This window comes from Salmo trutta, chromosome 13 (assembly GCF_901001165.1).
Source record: "Salmo trutta chromosome 13, fSalTru1.1, whole genome shotgun sequence".
Classification (NCBI taxonomy): domain Eukaryota; kingdom Metazoa; phylum Chordata; class Actinopteri; order Salmoniformes; family Salmonidae; genus Salmo; species Salmo trutta.
This window is the reverse complement of record NC_042969.1, coordinates 4,425,698-4,445,099: the sequence shown is the minus strand read 5'-3', so window position 1 is coordinate 4,445,099 and position 19,402 is coordinate 4,425,698. Positions and strand designations below refer to the sequence as shown.

Sequence of the window (19,402 nt, the reverse complement as noted above, 5' to 3'; positions counted from 1 at the left end):
CATTTGATTTGATTGCCCCAGTTGAGCGTGTCATTTATCTAGCGCGCTACTGCACCACGCGGTCTGGCGTGCCAGGCTACTGTACAGTATGATCTGTACATAAAGTGCTTCGAGCACTTCGAAAAATTACTCTATAAAATGCAACACTTGTTGTGCCGAGGCCACAAGGGAAAACGTGTCTGAGGATACTGCCTACAGTAACGTGAAGGAGTTGCAAAAGATGGGGTAGCACTTACTCGCACAGCAGGATCCCATTCTCCAGGCCTCCCCTGAAGTCCTTGTCACCGAAGCATCTGCCTGTGACCGCCTGTCGATCGAAAAGGAAAAACAAAGATGGCGTCAGTTCCCTTGTTCGTATTCCTCATTGCTACTTCAACCTTTTAGGTGCTGTAGTGTTAGTTAAAAGTCATGTGCAACAGCTATTCCTTTCCCTCTTTCTCAGCGTACCGCCGTCTTTTCTCTTTCAAAAACACCAGTCTTTCCTTAGTTGAAGATAAACAACTATAAAATCCTATGTTTTTTAACATTTAGCTACTTCAATAGCACATGAAGAAGCACGGCCGGCCGAAGCGGATTAAAGAGAGTGTACAGTAAACATCCCACGTCAAACTGTACATCATCGTCCACTAAATAAAAACCCCTCTGCGGGGAAAAAAAAACAATAACCTTTGTTCCTGGCGCGTAAAGCTTTTCCTCCACAAACCTCCAGATAAAACCGCCAGAGCGAAGAGGAAGAGAACGAGAAACTCAGTCTATTTGGTAACGCTTGCTAGTTCACAGCGCTAGCTGACAAGCGGTACGCTAACAAGCTTGACATAAGCTGCCATCATCCCCACAAAATCGCTCTCTGGGGCTGCTCCAGGCCCCTAATTGGTTGTGACATAAGAGATTAATCTCTACTAGTAGTTCAGTGGTCTCTTGGTGGGGGTAAGCTATACGTTTGCATGCTATTGCATGACTGGACTAAGTCTACATTTGCCACTGTGGTCTAAGGCCTAGCCTAGCCTATACATCCAAATAGGATATTTGGACATATAGGCTAGGCTGTACTGTTCAAATGTACATTTGTTATTTTCAGTCTTAACTGAAAAAAAAAAATGTAGCATCCAAAGATGACAGTATGCTTATATACTTCAGACCGGTATCAGGTGCAATATCATAGAAAAGCACCAAAAAAACTCCTTCCAATTTCAAGCAGAGTAACACTTAGAGAAAGCATTGACTAATGTCAGCGCACTAGCTAATGCAACTTACGATGGAAACCTCAGCAAGTTAGAGTACCTTTTCACCTCTTGACCCTTCAAGGTTCCTTGACCTCTAACCTGGAAGGTTATGTGTACAGAAGGACATCCTCCTCACACACAATCAAATCCTGCCAAACACAATGTTTACAAGACAGGAACACACACACACACACACACACACACACACTCAAATATCAGCAGTACTTAAATAATGTCTCCTCACTCAAAAACCACCTCTAACCTACCCGCTGTCAGACTTTTAAGTGCAAGACAAAGTTAAAAGTCATTCATTTTCACATAGGAAAGAATAGCCATTTAAAAAGTAGACCTCTTCGGACCGTTCATTTGCAAGCCAAAACAATTATGGGATTAAATTCCCCGACTGGTCCAGTTACATTTATTAGTACAGCTGTGGAAAAAGTGTGGGGATTGGGGATATACAACAACTGGCTGGCTGGCTGGCTGGCTGGGGTGTGCATTTCTGTCAGTTCTTTGGCTCATTTGGACTTGGACAGTGTACAAAATAAATGGACTGCTGTATGTCAGTGAGTAGGCCAAAATGTTGATCTGTGTTGGGTGGCGGGTGAAACAAGCCCTACCACCTGGTGTGTTTGTGTGTGTGTGTGTGTGTGTGTGTGTGTTACAGATATGGCTAGTGTGCTGACGTTGGGGCCATTCACTACTACTATTCATACGGTGGGTGAGAATTGTGAACCCTGCATTGTCTGCCCATTGACTACAAAAGTGATGAGAGACGACATTCTTTTGGGAGGTCTGTGTCACCGTGTGAGGTCCAAACGTCCAAACATTAACCTGTCAGAAAGCATATGGTCCAAATAATGAGCATCATTTTGAATTGCTGTATAGTTTTCAGTGTATAATAATACAGTGCAATGTAGACTAATACAGTGTCAGACTCAAAAGTAAAGTATCAGCCTAATACATACAGCAGAATATTTCATTCTTGTGGCGATGACCTTGATATATCAACGCGTGATATATTTCTGAGCTAAAATTGAGGGTAGCGGCAATGTCTACCAGGCTTGAATAATGGCTTATGTCAACCTGGTGTCCACTGATTCACCTGAAGTGGACTCGAGGCGTAGAGGTCATCAGCAGATAGCTGTGTTTCATCACATGAACAGGGCTGGGGATACAGTATGACATCTGGTTATTTTTACCACGCAGAAAGAGCTGAAAATGTACTGTAGCAGAGGGACAAAACTGCACTCGCTCATTCAACCAGTCTGTTTCAGGCAAACTGGCCCACAGCGGTTTTTTTCTCTCACTAAAGAATCATTATTTTGAAGGAAATTGGGAAGCTCGAAATACGACGACAATACACGGCTTCACATACGACTACGAAGTAAATAACCAATAAAGCTCAATACAAGTGCCTCAAGCCACAGCCACCAAATGCACTACCCTTTGGGGTTACGTCCATAAACCTGCATTACGTCTTCCTGGTCAAACCGCCTGCGATTGGCCAATTGGACATCTGGGCTCAGAATATTGAAGGGCTCTGTTTTTCTCCTTGCCTGGCCCCTCTTTGGCAGCCACTGTAATTGCTAAAGACCCTGTAATTCCTGCACGTCTGCTTGTCTCATACGAGCTGCCTAGACACGCAGACAACACAGAGACCTGCTAAGGCCGAAAGGAAGCTGGTAGAACTCGCGCAGGCCTTTGGCCCACCACCACACCCGGGCTTACCTCATCATAGAGGTTTCTGGCTGGGGGGGGGGGGCTGATCGCTAAAGCAGGCCCATCCTGGCTAATATAGCCCCTCTGGGACTTGTATCAGGAAGCTATAGTCTAACATGGTAGTAAAAGCTGAATTAGTTCCTAGCACACCAAGGGAGGGTCCTCAGACTGGAGCTTTACTGTACTGTGATAGGTTCAATTGAATAAACATACAGATCCCTGAGTAAAAATGGCCTTGGGGTCAAGCGCCCAGGAGAGTTTGACCCCAAAGTCTAATTGACCCTTTAGTCTAGTTCAAAGTTGAAAACCCTTTAATCCAGTTCAAAGTCAAAAGCCTTTTAGTCTTGTTTGATAAACGGACCTATATTACAAATGGCCTACAATTACCTCTCATTTAGACAGAAACCTAGATAGAAACTAAGTAATGACGAGTCATTCTGACCAAGTGATCAAGGTCACAGCCAGTGTCCCTGCACAGTGAAGTTGCTGGTAACTTCTGGACCATACGTTTCAAAACAGCGGGGTCATCTGAGGGTGCTCAATTAGACTGTGGAATGTGTCGCCTTTGTTTCCTCCAGCGGAATGCGGCCTGAGGCTTGTTGTCCACAACGCTTGGCTGCATTGTTGCTCAAACAATCATAACAAAAAGAAATCGTACTTTCCATCCCCATGGACATCTTTAATGACCAAACAGAATCAGTTCTTACGGCTTTGTATCCAAGTGTATCAGTCTCAGCACTTTCTCATGCTTGTAGAGAGGAAGACTCCATTGGAGAAAAACCGCATGGACATACTTTTAAAGTAAGCAAAAGCAAAACTTTGTTCTTTTTCTGAGCCAGGAAACCATGGTAAAAGGACTCTGAAGAGTAAATTGACAAAGGCCTTGTTCCACTTTGATGACTTCAAGTGTCCTAGATCTGAAGTCTTGGATATCTGATCCACCAAAGGAGAAGCAGTTTGTAACCATTTGTTACTTCTGAAGAACTGTCCTGTCCGGTTGTTCAAGCCAAGCACAGGGAATGAGCAATGAAAGATGAGACATTGCTTGCTTTCCATCCTGGCTAATCAAATGGACAATTGCTCATACAATATCAAATCAAATCCATTCGAAACAAAGTTGCATAACAAATTGGAATCTGAGGCCCTTATCAAAAAAGGTACTGTATATTACTCTACCTGCATGTTAAAACCCAGTGACCAAGACATCCAAACTAGACAAAATCCTGTGACATGAGAACCATCAAAGGGCCAACATTTTCCTGAACAGATGTCTCTCTTTGTGGAAATAGACTTAACTGGACCCATAGGGCCCAGCCAATGAAAACAGAACTATTACCATATGGTAATCTCTGGGGTATTTCCCTGGAAAGCTACCTGTCCCAAATGAATAACCGGTAATTCCATGTTCACGAAAGGCAGGTTTTCGTGACTGCAGGAGTGTAGTATGATGTCCCATCTAGGGTTGCAAAGGGTCGGAAACTTTCCGGTAAATTTCCTGAATATTTCCTAAAATTATCCATGGGAAGTTAAACCCGGGAATTTTGGGGAATTTTGCTTAAATTCATCAAAGAAGTTAGCTTATAACAGTGAACCTTTTTTGTGGGATACACATAAGGCAAGTCTAGGTCTTGTGGCATATTTTGGTTAAACTATCCCCAATTCAATGGAATTGTAACCCTCTGCATGCACAGTGCATTCTACCATCACATCTGCAGTGCACTCTTCCATGAAATGCTATTGAGCACACACTACTACACTGTCTGAGCCAAGGACTACATGCATTCTGGTAAGTTTTGATTACAATACTGGGTGGGGTGAAAATATTATATGACATACATGATGTTTTGTTAACTAGTAAATAGTAGTCTACAGCAAAGTGTGGTTAAATAATTTCTAACTTGTTAACAATTTCTGCTAGTTAGTTTTTGCTATCATTTGGGTTTTAGCTTGCTTGAGCCTGCTAACTAATGAGTGTTAATTCACCTGTTTCCATACATGTTTCATTTTAAAACGTATCTTACAAAGGAGTTGTTTAATCTAACTGCTTAAAAATGTAACTGTACATGGAATTGTGTTTGGGTTTTATTACTAATTTTTCTCTCATCTTTTTTTTCTTCTAATCTTTACAGGAAAATGCCATGGGCACTATCTGATGTGTGGAGACATTTCACTGCAGCTAATGTAGAAGGAAAAGCTGTGTACATTTGCATATACTGTGCCAATTTGCAAATACTGCGCCAAATCATATGTGAAGAATGCAACAAAGACGCAGAATCATCTGGCCAAGTGCATAAAGTTGATGATGAATGATGAATCAGACACCTTATCGATAGCAACAGCTCATGGTCCTCCTGAAATCAGAAGTTGTTTTGACTCAATGGAGGAACGTAGTCAGATAAATGCTTTTGAATGTCTTGCTGAGCTGTGTATGCAACTGGTTCACCTCTGATGCTCACAGGCAATGTGTATTGGAAGAGATTTCTGAATGTTCTTCGCCCAGCATACACCCCTCCACCAGACATGCTTTATCTACTCATTTGCTGGATGCAGAGTTCAAGTGAAGGTCAAGCAAATCATAGAGAAAGCAGACTGTATTGCAATCATCTCTGATGGGTGGTCGAATGTTCGTCGGCAAAGAATAATTAACTACATCATCTCCACCGCTCAACCAGTATTCTACAAGAGCACAGATACAAGGGACAACAGACACACCGGTCTCTACATTGCAGATGAGCTGAAGGCAGTCATCAATGACCCTGGACCACAGAAGCTATTTGCACTGGTGACAGACAATGCCGCGAACATGAAGGCTGCTGGGAGTCCTACCCTCACATAACCCCCATTGGCTGTGCTGCTCACGCATGGAATCTGCTCCTCAAGGACATCATGGCACTGAAAACAATGGATACACTCTAAAAGAGAGCCAAGAACATGGTTAGGTATGTGAAGGGTCATCAAGTTATAGCAGCAATCTACCTCACCAAGCAAAGTGAGCAGAATAAGAGCACCACATTGAAGCTGCCCAGCAACACCCGTTGGGGTGGTGTTGTCATGATGTTTGACAGTCTCCTGGAGGGGAAGGAGTCTCTTCAAGAAATGGCCATATCACAGTCTGCCGATATGGACAGCCCCATCAACAGGATACTCCTGGATGATGTATTTTGGGAGAGAGTGGTAAGCAGCCTGAAACTACTGAAACCTATAGCAGTAGCCATTGTAAAGATTGAGGGAGACAATGCCATCCTGTCTGATGTTCAGACTCTGCTTGCAGATGTAAGAGAAGAAATTTGTACTGCCCTGCCCACTTCACTGTTGCTCCAAGCAGAGGAAACTGCAGTTCTGAAATACATCAAAAAGCGTGAAGACTGCCTGAAGCCCATACACTCTGCAGCTTACATGTTGGACCTCAAGTATGCTGGCAAGAGCATCCTGTCTGGTGCAGAGATCAACAATGCCTATGGTGTCATCACTACCGTGTCTCGCCACCTTGGCCTGGATGAGGGCAAGGTTCTTGGCAGTCTGGCAAAGTACACTTCCAAGAAGGGAGGGACTTTGTGGATCTGAGGCTCTTTCTCCTGTTGCCTCCATCATCCTCCAAATCCCACCAACATCAGCTGCCTCAGAGCGCAACTGGTCCTAGTTTGGGTGCACACAAACCAAAGCACGCAACAGGCTGACCAATACAAGGGTTGGATCATACAGATGTATGTTGAAAACGTTTTTGGGAGATGCGATGGATCATTGGGGATCATTCAATATTCCCTTTCTTTTGTTGTCCAGTGAAATCATCCCATGTGAAGCGTCAACTCATTTAATTAAAGTTAAATTCGTAACTCAATTGTATAATTTTTTTTCTATTGGAAGGATTTAATCATTTGAAATGATGTCTACTTATGATAAGGTAAAAGGTTTGTTTCTGTCTCCATAGGATATGGTAAATATATCCAATGCAAAAAACATCTACATTTAAATGGTATTAATATTAATTTGCATATATTTCCGTTAATTCCCATATATTCTGGTTAAATCCCATATATTCCCATTAATTCCCACGGAAAGTTTCCACCTCTGAATATTCCCCAAAATGTGCAACCCTAGTCCCAAATAGTGTTATTCGGCAACGCCTAGCCAGAGATCATGGTTTTAGAAAGTAACATGCAGTCTACAGTGCCTTCAGAAATTATTCACACCTCTTTACTTTTTCAACATTTTGTTGTGTTACAGCCGGAATTGAACATTTATTAAATTGAGATTTTATGTCACACTTCTACACACAATATCCTATAATGTCAAAGTGGAATTCTGCTTGTAGAAAATGTTCTAAATTGGTTAAGAATGAAAAGCTGAAATGTATTCAACCTCTTTGTTATGGCAAGCCTAAATAAGTTGAGCAGTAAAAATATACTTAACAAGTCACATAAGTTGCATGGACTTTGTGTGCAATAGTTTTAACATTTTTTAAAAGACTACCTCATCGCTGTACCCCAGTACATACAATTATCTGTAAGGTCCCTCAGTCGAGCAGTGGATTTCAAGCACAGATTCAATCACAAAGATAAAGAAGGTCTTCCAATGCCTTGCAAAAAAGAGCACCTATGGGTAGAAGTGTAAAAAATAAAAAAAGCAGACCTTGAATATCCCTTTGAGCATGGTAAAGTTATTAATTACACTTTGGATGGTGTATCAATACAGCCAGTCACTACAAAGATACAGGCATCCTTCCTAACTCAGTTGCCATGGAGGAAGGAAACCACTCAGAGATTTCACCAATGGTGACTTTAAAACAGTTAATGGCTGTGATAGGAGAAAACTGAGGATGGATTAACAACATTTTATTTACTCCACAATACTAACCAAATTGACAGATGGAAAAAAAGGAAGCCTGTACAGACAAAAAATATCCCAAAACATGCATCATGTTTGCATTAAGGCACTAAATAAAAAATGCAAAAATGTGGCAAAGAAATTAACTATATGTCCTGAATACAAAGCGTTATGTTTGGGGCAAATCCAACACAACACATTATTGAGCACCACTTCATATTTTCAAGCATGGTGGTGGCTGCATCATGTTATGGGTATGCTTGTCGAATCAAATCAAATCAAATTTTATTTGTCACATACACATGGTTAGCAGATGTTAATGCGAGTGTAGCGAAATGATTGTCATCAGCAAGGACTGAGGAGTTTTCCTAGAAGGAAACCTAGTTCAGTCTGCTTTCCATCAGACTCTGGGAGATTAATTCACCTTTCAGCAGGACAATACTCTAAAACACAAGGCCAAATATACAATGGAGTTGCTAACCAAGATGACATTAAAATGTTCCTGAGTGGCCTGGTTAAATTTTTTACATAAATTGGCTTGAAAATCAATGGAAAGACTTTAAAATGGCTGTCTAGAAAGGATCAACAACTAACTTGACAGAGCTTGAAGAATAAAAAAATATATAATGTGCAAATGTTGCACAATCCAGGTGTGGAAAGCTCTTAGAGACCAGAAAGACAGCTGTAATCTCACAACTGTAATCTCTGCCAAATGTGATTATAACATGTGTGTACTCAGGGGTGCAAATACTTCTGTAAATTAAATATTTGTGACCCTGTTTCAGGAAACTAGCATTTTAGGTTTTATTTTTTTAATGTGTTGTTTTGGCAGAAATTCCTTCTGTAACATGTGAATATTCATGCGCCTTAATAAAAACTTGTATGCCATCTGTAAATATCAATAAAATTGTTAAATTACGAGCCTTGTTGGTTAAGCCACAGAAAAAGTCAGCAACCTTCCCACTAGCCATGATTGGCTGAGATAATGAATGGGTTGGACATGCTGAGAGAGGAGTTTGCATTTTGATAAAAATAAATATTTTTACGTTCAAACGGCTCTCCTGTGAACTCGTGACTTGCGACCTAGTTTCCTGAATCAGTTCACTTATATAGACAGGTGTGTGCCTTTCCAAATGATGTCCAATCAATTGAATTTAGCACAGGTGGACTCCAATCAAGTTGTAGAAACATCTCAACGATGATCAATGGAAACAGGATGCACCTGAGCTCAGTTCCAAGTCTCATAGCAAAAGGTCTGAAAACGTATGGAAATGTGATATTTAAGTTTTTATTTTTAATACATTTGCAAAAATTTCGAAAAACCTGTTTTTGGTTTGTCATTATGGAGTATTGTGTGTAGATTGATGAGGGGGGGAAACTATTTAATCCATTTTAGAAAAGACTAACACAAGAAAATGTGGAATAAGTCAAGGGGTATGAATACTTTCTCAAGGCACTGTAGACATTGTGGTATAAGGTATAAAAATAGGTATAACAATAAGGTATAAGGTATAAATAAATAAGGTACATAAAAATAAGGTATTCAAATATTATAAAATTTAGTGATACCACTACAACAATAATACAGCCATTTACAACTTGCACAGGAAGAGGAACTAAATCACATTTTTGTTGACATGACAAAACATAGCACAACTACACAAATGTTGTGACTGCCACGTTTTACCAAGATATAGCTATGATAACAATTACATTTTACATTTTAGTCATTTAGCAGACGCTCTTATCCAGAGCGACTTAACAATCTCTGGTTCCCTCTCAAACCATCCCCATCCCTTAACCTAGAGAGAAATGTACAATATGTATGAAAATAAACACATCCAAGGACTCCATCATCTGTGCATTGTGTATCATCAGTTTGTAGGAATTCTATGCGTGGGGTCCTCTATTATTTCTTAGGGTTTGTCTAATTATTTGAGGCTTCAACAGTTCAGCCAAAGGTCATGAGAGGGATCCGTCCAGGAACCTTTATTCAAACCTTTCACGCGCTGCCACTGCTGCTATTCTCAAAGGAAACCAATTGGCTTTGGATTTCTAGTGGCTAGCCCCATCTATTGTGACTATGGGCTGGATACCCTGGGGCTTGGCACATTGGGGGATATATTATAGACTGGGGTGGGAGGGAGTTTGGGGTTCAATGTCACAGTTAGTGGCTGTGCTTGCTGACAGCACTGTGGTAACTCAGGGGGCAGCTGTGAACTTCTCTAGGGTAGGGGGCAGTATTTTGATGTCCGGATGAAAGGTGTGCCCGTAGTAAACTGCCTGCTACTCAGGCTCAGAAGGTAGGATATGCATATTATTAGTAGATTTGGATAGAAACCACTCTGAAGTTTCTAAAACTGTTTGAATGATGTCTGTGAGTGTAACAGAACTCATACGGCAGGCAAAAACCTGAGAAAAATCCAACCAGGAAGTGTGGAAATCTGAGGTTTGTAGTTTTTCAAGTGATTGCCTATACAGTATACAGTGACTTAGGATTCATTTTGCACTTCCTAAGGCTTCCACTAGATGTCAACAGTCTTTAGAACCTTGTTTCATGCTTCTACTGTTACTGGGGAGAGAATAAGAGCTGACTCAACAAGATGACTGCCTGAGACCAATGAGTTGTTTACTGCGCCGTCACGCAGGTGCGCCGTTCCTTCTTTTTCCTCTGTAATGAATACGCTATTGTCCGGTTGGAATATTATCGAATATTTATGATAAAAAGACCCTTAGGATTGATTGTAAGCATAGTTTGACATGTTTCTACGAACGGTAATGGAACTTTTTGACTTTTCGTCTCGGGTTTTGCGCTCGCGCATTTGGATGCCTTTGGAATAGTGATCTGAACGCGCGAACAAAACGGAGGTATTTGGACATAAATATGGAGTTTATCGAACAAAACAAAAATTTATTGTGGAAGTGCGAGTCCTGGGAGTGCATTCCGACGAAGATCAGCAAAGGTAAGTGAAGATTTATTATACTATTTCTGAGTTTTGTTGACTCCAGAACTTGGCGGGTAACTGTATAGATTGCTTTGATGGCTGAGCTCTGTACTCAGAATATTGAACAATGTGCTTTCGCCATAAAGCTATTTTGAAATCTGACACAGCGGTTGCATTAAGGAGAAGTGTATTTATAAATCTTTCAATACCTGTTGTAAATTTGATCAATGTTTATGATGAGTATTTTTGTAAATTGATGTGCTCATTCAACGGAAGTTTTGGAGGCAACACATTTTCTGAACATCATGCGCCAATGTAAAATGGTTTTTTTGGATATAAATATGAACTTTATCGAACAAAACATACATGTATTGTGTAACAATGAGTCCTGGGAGTGTCATCTGATGAAGATCGTCAAAGGTTAGTGATTAATTTGAGCTGTATTTCTGTTTTTTGTGACGCCTCTCCTTGCTTGGAAAATGGCTGTGTGGTTTTTCTTGTCTCAACGCTGTCCTAACATAATCTAATGTTATGCTTTCGCTGTAAAGCCTTTTTGAAATCGGGCAATGTGGTTGGATTAACGAGAAGTGTATCTTTAAAATGGGATATAATAGTTGTATGTTTGAGAAATTTGAATTATGAGATTTTTGTTGTTTTGAATTTGCCGCCCTGCTATTTCACTGGCTGTTGAATAGTGTGTCCCGCGCTAGCGTCCCACATACCCCAGAGAGGTTAAAACTTTAAGGAGGCTTTGCAGCACTGCAGTGGGTGAGAACACGATGAAACGTCTCTGCCACTGCTGCCCTCCTCTACAGTCCCAAAGGCTGCTGGTAAAGCTGTTGGCAGCTGGAGGATACTGGCCTACTTTCTGCTTTTAGCACTAGCCCAGTGTGCTATTCTATTCTATTAAGGACTCGGCCTACGGAGTGGGAGGAAGAGGGGGATGAGGAGGGGGAGGTGGAGAAGAGCCTCGTTTGGTAGTAGAAATGCATGACCTTTGGGCAAGAATTGGTTAACATTTCTATCAGGTTCCTCGAAATCTCTTTTTTTTTATTGCAAAAACTCATCAACATACATTTTAACCCAGAGTTCAACCACTAATCAATGATAGACAGCTAGGAAAAACTTCACAGCAAAATTATTTTTTCCAAAGAGCGTGATTCAGAGCAGCAAAACTTCCATACTTATTTAACCAGAACACTGTTCAAATGCCTGTGGTCAAATTTTTTAAATGTCAAAGAAGTTTAATTCCTTCCGTCCGAGTCCTCGGAAACTATTGGCCATGCCACCTGTCAAGGAGTGAATCTCTATAAAACAAAAATCAAGAGCCTTTTCCCCACGGCTTTATGACATTTACCCTGTTCCCCCTCCCTTCCTATGTCGCAAGGCTAGCAACTTAGCATAAGCGTGGGGTGAACAAGAATGAGCTACAATATACTGTCATCATATTCACCCCTATGGTGCAGGAAGAGGAGAGAAGCTAGAGCATCTGGAGAGAATGTGTAGGCCTGTAAAACAGAATAATAAAAAAATCCCCTGTCTACTTTGGAACCTGGGGTTCATTGATGTGATCTTGGCAGAAGTTGCATCAGATTTGGAACCTGGTCCTCAGGCTTGCTGCATACAGATCTATACAGTAAATCACCCAGGTGGAGGTCAAAAGTATTTAGAGGCTGACATCCAATAGACACAAGCTAATGGATATACAGTGATATACATGTGAAAGCTTGGGACAGGAATACATGCTTGACAGCACTGAGCTATGCAAATGTTGTATTTTTTTTTAAATAACATAAACTTCAAAATGCGACATATTTATGTCTTAACTTTTCTTTTACGATGTCCTTAAGAATGCAGAGACACACAGTCTACAGCCTATATCTATATTAGCCTTACAACACATCTCAATTTTGGCGGGACTTGAGCAGCAGTCAGCTCTGAGGAAATGCCAGAGGTTTAAATCAACTAAACCACAACATGGGCTTGCCAGAGGCAGAACAAAAACATTTTGTGAGGAGGGATCATCACAGGTAATGACAGTCAATGGAGCACAATTACTATGGGTATTACACAGTTGGAATCAGCACTAGACCAAAACACAGTCCGTAAATCCCTCACCAAGGCACACCGTGAAAAACCCCAGCTACTGATTGAGAAATGATGGTTGTGTTTATCTGATTGCGGGGTAATTTATCTGTGCCTTATGATAGTCATATTTTGTACTGTATACTGCGCCACTGTTTGTCAAAGTTATGTCATAAAAGGATGCTGTGCTAGAAAGACCACACACACCCACACACACGTAAACATATGTCAATAGCTACTGTACCTCTCCTTGCAAAAGCGCAACTAAAGTTGAAATATGTGATCATATGTTTTCACTATGAAGCAGTTGTAAGGGGTACATGAATGCAAGGGACAGAATGTTGCACAATAGACGAGAGTTGATTGGCACCAGCTTGCTTCTCTCGTTACACCCTGACCACAAGAGCTGTATCGTGTAACACTCGATTACCTTGATTTATATCATGTTTTATGTGGACATCACAACAGTAGGAAGAGACAAATACATCAACAGGGTAGAGCCTGCCATATTATTAAAGTAGCTAAATGGAGGAAAAAGATGTAGTATCATGGCATAATAAATAAATAGTAAGCATACGAATATGCCACCTTTGCGTCCATCAGTGGGCTCTATTTCAACAAATGTAACGCAAAGGTAAATCTTGGCGCTGGCGGTAGCGTTGCAATTTTCACAACCGGAATTATGGGCACAGTAGCAGTGGCATGAAAGGGCTAGGTTTTGATGAATAAACTAGTTGTGGGTGTATCGAGGCTTGGCCCCTCAGTGACCAGTCATTATGTGCTCCATGGCAGGCCAAGTTTGTTATATAGCCTGCCTCATACTTGTTAAATATGTTGCCACACTGTTCTAATTGAATTGCTTCAAAATGGAAATACAGTTGAAGTCGGAAGTTTACATACACCTTAGCCAAATACATTTAAACACAGTTTCTCACAATTCCTGACATTTAATCCTAGGAAAAATGTTCCCTGTCTTAGGTCAGTTAGGATCACCACTTTCTTTTAAGAATGTGAAATGTCAGAATAATAGTAGAGAGAATGATTTATTTCAGCTTTTATTTCTTTCATCACATTCCCAGTGGGTCAGAAGTTTACATACACTCAATTAGTATTTGGTAGCATTGCCTTTAAATTGTTTAACTTGGGTCAAACGTTTTGGGTAGCCTTCCACAAGCTTCCCACAATAAGTTGGGTGAATTTTGGCCCATTCCTCCTGACAGAGCTGGTGAAACTGAGTCAAGATGTAGGCCTCCTTGCTCGCACACACTTTTTCAGTTCTGCCCACACATTTTCTATAGGATTGAGGTCAGGGCTTTGTGATGGCCACTCCAATACCTTGACTTTGTTGTCCTTAACCTCTATGGGCTAGGGGGCAGTATTGAGAATTTTGGAAAAAATATGTGCCCATTTTTAACTGCCTCCTACACCAACTCAGAAGCTAGAATATGCATATTAGGTTTGGATAGAAACTGTTTGAATGGTGTCTGTGAGTATAACAGAACTCCTATGGCAGGCAAAAACCTGAGAAGGTTTCATGCAGAAAGTACCCTGTCTGACAAGGTGTTGTTGTTCTTGCTTCTGTTTATAGAAGAGTCAGGATCTTAGCTGTAACATGACAATTCCTAGGGCTCCAATAGGCTCTCAGAACCCGGGAAAAACCTGAACGATGACGAGGCAGCCTCAGGCTGAAACACAGAATCGCCTCTCCCATCAGAGGACAATGGAATTAGGCGCGTGCCCGATTCGACCCCGTGCAGTATTTTCCTTCGGCTGTTTAGCTAATTGCAGATTCCCGGTCGGAATATTATCGCTTTTTTACGAGAATAATGGCATAAAAATTGATTTTAAACAGCGGTTGACATGCTTTGAAGTACGGTAATGGAATATTTAGATTTTTTTTGTCACGTTCTGTGCCATGTGCGCGACCGTAATTTATCCTTCAGATAGTGTCTAGAACGCACGAACAAAACGTCGCTGATGGAACATAACGATGGATTATTTGGGACCAAACCTATATTTGTTATTGAAGTAGAAGTCCTGGGAGTGCATTCTGACGAAGAACAGGAAAGGTAAGACCATTTTTCTTATAGGAAATGTGATTTTGGTGAAGGCTAAACTGGGTGGGTGTCTAAATAGCTCGCCCGTGATGGCTGGGCTATGTACTTAGAATATTGCAAAATGTGCTTCATCCGAAAAGCTATTTTAAAATCGGACATATCGAGTGCATAGAGGAGTAATGTATCTATAATTCTTAAAATAATTGTTATGCTTTTTGTGAACGTTTATCGTGAGTAATTTAGTAAATTGTTAGTAAATTCCCCGGAAGTTTGCGGGGGGTATGCTTTTTCTGAACGTCACATGCTAATGTAAAAAACTGGTTTTTAATATAAATATGAACTTGATTGAACAGACATGCATGTATTGTATAACAATGTCCTAGGTGTGTCATCTGATGAAGATTATCAAAGGTTAGTGCTGCATTTAGCTGTGGTTTGGGTTTTTGTGACATTATATGCTAGCTTGAAAAATGGGTGTCTGATTATTTCTGGCTGGGTACACTGCTGAGATAATCTAATGTTTTGCTTTCGTTGTAAAGCCTTTTTGAAATCGGACAGTGTGGTTAGATTAACGAGAGTCTTGTCTTTAAATAGCTGTAAAATAGTCATATGTTTGAGAAATTGAAGTAATAGCATTTCAAACGTTTTAAAAATCGCGCCACAGGATTCAACTGGCTGTTACGTAGGTGGGACGAATTCGTCCCGCCGGTCCCATAGAGGTTAAGCCATTTTGCCACAACTTTGGAAGTATGCTTGGGGTCATTGTCCATTTGGAAGACCCATTTGAGATCAAGCTTTAACTCCCTGACTGATGTCTTGAGATGTTGCTTCAATATATCCACATAATTGTCCTTCCTCATGACACCATCTATTTTGTGAAGTGCAGCAGTCCCTCCTGCAGCAAAGCACCCCCACAACATGATGCTGCCACCCCCGTGCTTCACGGTTGGGATGGTGATCTTCGGCTTGCAAGCCTCCCTCTTTTTGTGATGGTCATTATGGCCAAACAGTTATATTTTTGTTTCATCAGACCAGAGGACATTTCTCAAAATGTACGATCTGTGTCCTCGTGTGCAGTTGCAAACCGTAGTCTGTCTTTTTTATGGCGGTTTTGGAGCAGTGGCTTCTTCCTTGCTGAGCGGCCTTTCAGGTTATGTCGATATAAGACTCGTTTTACTGTGGATATCGATACTTTTGTACCTGTTTCCTCCAGCATCTTCACAAGGTCCTTTGCTGTTGTTCTGGGATTGATTTGCACTTTTTGCACCAAAGTATGTTCATCTCTAGGAGACGGAACGCGTCTCCTTCCTGAGCGGTATGACGGCTGCGTGGTCCCATGGTGTTTATATTTGCGTACTATTGTTTGTACAGATGAACGTGGTACCTTCAAGCGTTTGGACATTTCTCCCAAGGATGAACCAGACTTGTGGAGGTCTACAATTTTTTTTCTGAAGTCTTTGCTGATTTCTTTTGATTTCCCCATGATGTCAAGCAAAGAGGCACTGAGTTTGAAGGTAGGCCTTGACATACATCCACAGGTACACCTCCAATTGACTCAAATGATGTCAATTAGCCTATCAGAACCTTCTAAAGCCATGACATTTTCTGGAATTTTCCAAGCTGTTTAAAGGCACTTAGTGTATGTAAACTTCTGACCTACTGGAATTGTGATACAGTGAATTATAAGTGAAATAATCTGTCTGTAAACAATTGTTGGAAAAATGACTTGTGTCATGCACAAAGTAGATGTCCTAACCGACTTGCCAAAACTATAGTTTGTTAACAAGAAATTTGTGGAGTGGTTGAAAAACAAGTTTTAATGACTCAAACCTAAGTGTACGTAAACTTCCGACTTCAACTGTACATTGTTAAACATAGGCTATAGCATTAACACAGATATAAGGGCTAGGCCTGCTGTAAATTGCAGTGTGAACATGGACATACCAAATGGAGTCAATAAGCAAGTTTAAATTCACTACGCTAATGATAAGGCCTAAAAGATCATTCTAATCTAATTCTGATTAAACAAAACAGTGTCTAAATACAGTTACTGTCACGTCCTGACCAGTAAAGGGGTTATTTGTTCTTATAGTTTGGTCAGGACGTGGCAGGGGGTATTTGTTTTATGTGGTTCAGGGTGTGTTTGTGTATGTGTTCATGTAGAAGGGGTATTTGGTTAATATGGTTTGGGGTGGTTGTGTATGTAGAGGGGTATTTGATTTATGTATTCCGGGGTTTTTGGGTTATCGTTCTATGTTAGTTTATTTCTATGTTCTGTCTAGGCGTTTGTATTTCTATGTTTTGGTAATGGGGATTGGGGCCTTCAATTGGAGGCAGCTGTCTATCGTTGCCTCTGATTGAAGGTCCTATAAATAGGTATGTGTTTGTTTTGGGAATTGTGGGAGATTGTTTCTTGTTTAGCTGTGTGCCTGACGAGACTGTCCAGTTCGTTTGTTTTTTTGTATACGTTGTTTGTGTTTCTCCTTCTTCACTAAATAAAAAGAAGATGAGTATACATTTTCCTGCTGCGTTTTGGTCTGATCCTTACGACACCCGTGACAGTTACAGGCACCATAATTGCTTCCTGTGTGCGTAGGCCATATTATACAGACAAGGCAACTTAGACTATGGAGGGTTTTACGCACATCCAAACCTTTCACAGGAGCTGGAAAAATATCCGACATAAAGCGAAAGGGGGAATGTCCACTCACCGTTTGCACTTCTCCAGAAATAGCAGATAGAAGAATTGCATTGCATTCGAGCATGTATATTCACACTGCTAGCGATATTTTAATAAAACATTGGTTATAGGCTACTGGCAAAATTGATGAAATAAACTGTTGCCAGGGTTGGAAAATAGCAGAGCACTGGCTTTTACAAGTAAAAATTGCCAAAGAGCGTGCGCTTGACACTAGCGCCCCCTTAACTAGACGAAAATAAAGCGCAGTAAGTTTAGAATTTTTGACTTATTTGTCTGGATAAATACAACCACAAATATCACGGCAGCCATGTGAGAAAATCATTCATTTAGAAAAATGTAGGCATCAGAGTTCGCAACCTTCTTAGATTCTCCTTTTCCCCCTTCAGGTCTTATTTCCTCAGAGACATCTGGCGCAACGGTAAATTCTACAATTTAAAAAATGTGAAATGTTACGCTGACTTTATACAGTAACACTTCATTTTTAATAGTTATTAATCTCCCAGCATAGTTCCTATGGTTTATGTGAACAGCTGGTTTATATATGCATTCCATATTCTACAGGCATGTTGAGAGAAAGCAGACAGAAAACATTGCTGTGCTTCTTCGCTGAAATAGTCTGGTGCAAGTTTACTCCACTACTCCAAGTCTCCAACCACCACTGTAAATTTAGAAGATGCTGTCGAGGAACACAGACATACCTGTAAATAAATGAACCACCACACTGAGGGTGTAGAAAACCCTCTCTCATACCCTCCCTCTGGCGCTGGGACTTAGAGACAAACTTTGTGACTTCTTACAGCTGAGGTAGGCGACCAACGCCAGACCTCAGCCTGTGTGTAAGTTTCTAAATGTGTGACTTCTGTGAGATCGCAAGAATCAAAATGCTCTTGGAGCACACAATTTCCCCTTAACTTTGTCATGCCTGTCATGTTATTTAAAATAGGGCTTATCTTACCTTCCTCATCTAACACAGTATGTTGTTAGGCCATGCCCAGTCAGCTTGCTAATGCTAATGCTAACATACAGTATCCCACATGTTGGATGTGTGGGAGGGTGTCAGATAGGATGTGTATCATTCCACGTTCCCGGGGTTCTCATTAGAGTTGTTTTGACCGCAGCTTAGCTTTCGGGCCGGAGTGCTAATGTGTTAGGGACACTAATACATGAGTGTCAACAGCCAAGGGTTGTAGCCACTACCTCGGAGACAGAGGAATAGACGGATGTAATGAATGAGTACAAAGAAGGAATTTTGAACTTTCAAAGAAGGAATGGAAAGAGCGCATACCACTCTGACACTTGACAGAAGCAAGTGGTTAGAGTTTCCAAAGCATTGAGAATGCTGACAAATACAGACACAGACAAGTATGGAGTGTGTGGGAAGAGTGATAACACACTGCTGTCAAAACCAGAGCACAAGTAGTGTTCAACACCTCTTCACTGCTGCAGTCGCATTCACACACGTGCGCGCGCACACAGCAGCCTTCCGTTTCATCGTCGAACACAGACACACACAGACAGACACACAGACACACTGTGCTCTCCGCTTGCTCACAGTACCACCGACGTTGCTAGGTCCATTTCCCGGGAGACTCATCTGCGTAGGAAACCTTACGTAACCTCTGATTGCTCATCCATTACTCCCCCTCATCAAGAAAGATGTACTGATTTTACTGAGAAAAGACAGACCCATATATATATATATATATATATATATATATGGTTATATATACACTGCTCAAAAAAATAAAGGAAACACTTAAACAACACATCCTAGATCTGAATGAAAGAAATAATCTTATTAAATCCTTTTTTCATTACATAGTTGAATGTGCTGACAACAAAATC

The 19,402-nt window shown here is 41.0% G+C and overlaps 1 protein-coding gene across 10 annotated transcripts in view; it reads right to left on the bottom strand.

Annotated features, from left to right (window-relative positions):
- Positions 1 to 19,402, bottom strand: part of LOC115205088 (LIM and calponin homology domains-containing protein 1) — a 175,130-nt gene that overhangs the window by 97,363 nt on the left and 58,365 nt on the right. For all 10 annotated transcript variants that reach the window (XM_029770683.1, XM_029770679.1, XM_029770681.1 and 7 more), the window contains exon 2: positions 237 to 307. In XM_029770683.1, coding sequence (XP_029626543.1) covers positions 237 to 307 — 71 coding nt within the window. The remainder of the gene's footprint in view (positions 1 to 236; positions 308 to 19,402) is intronic.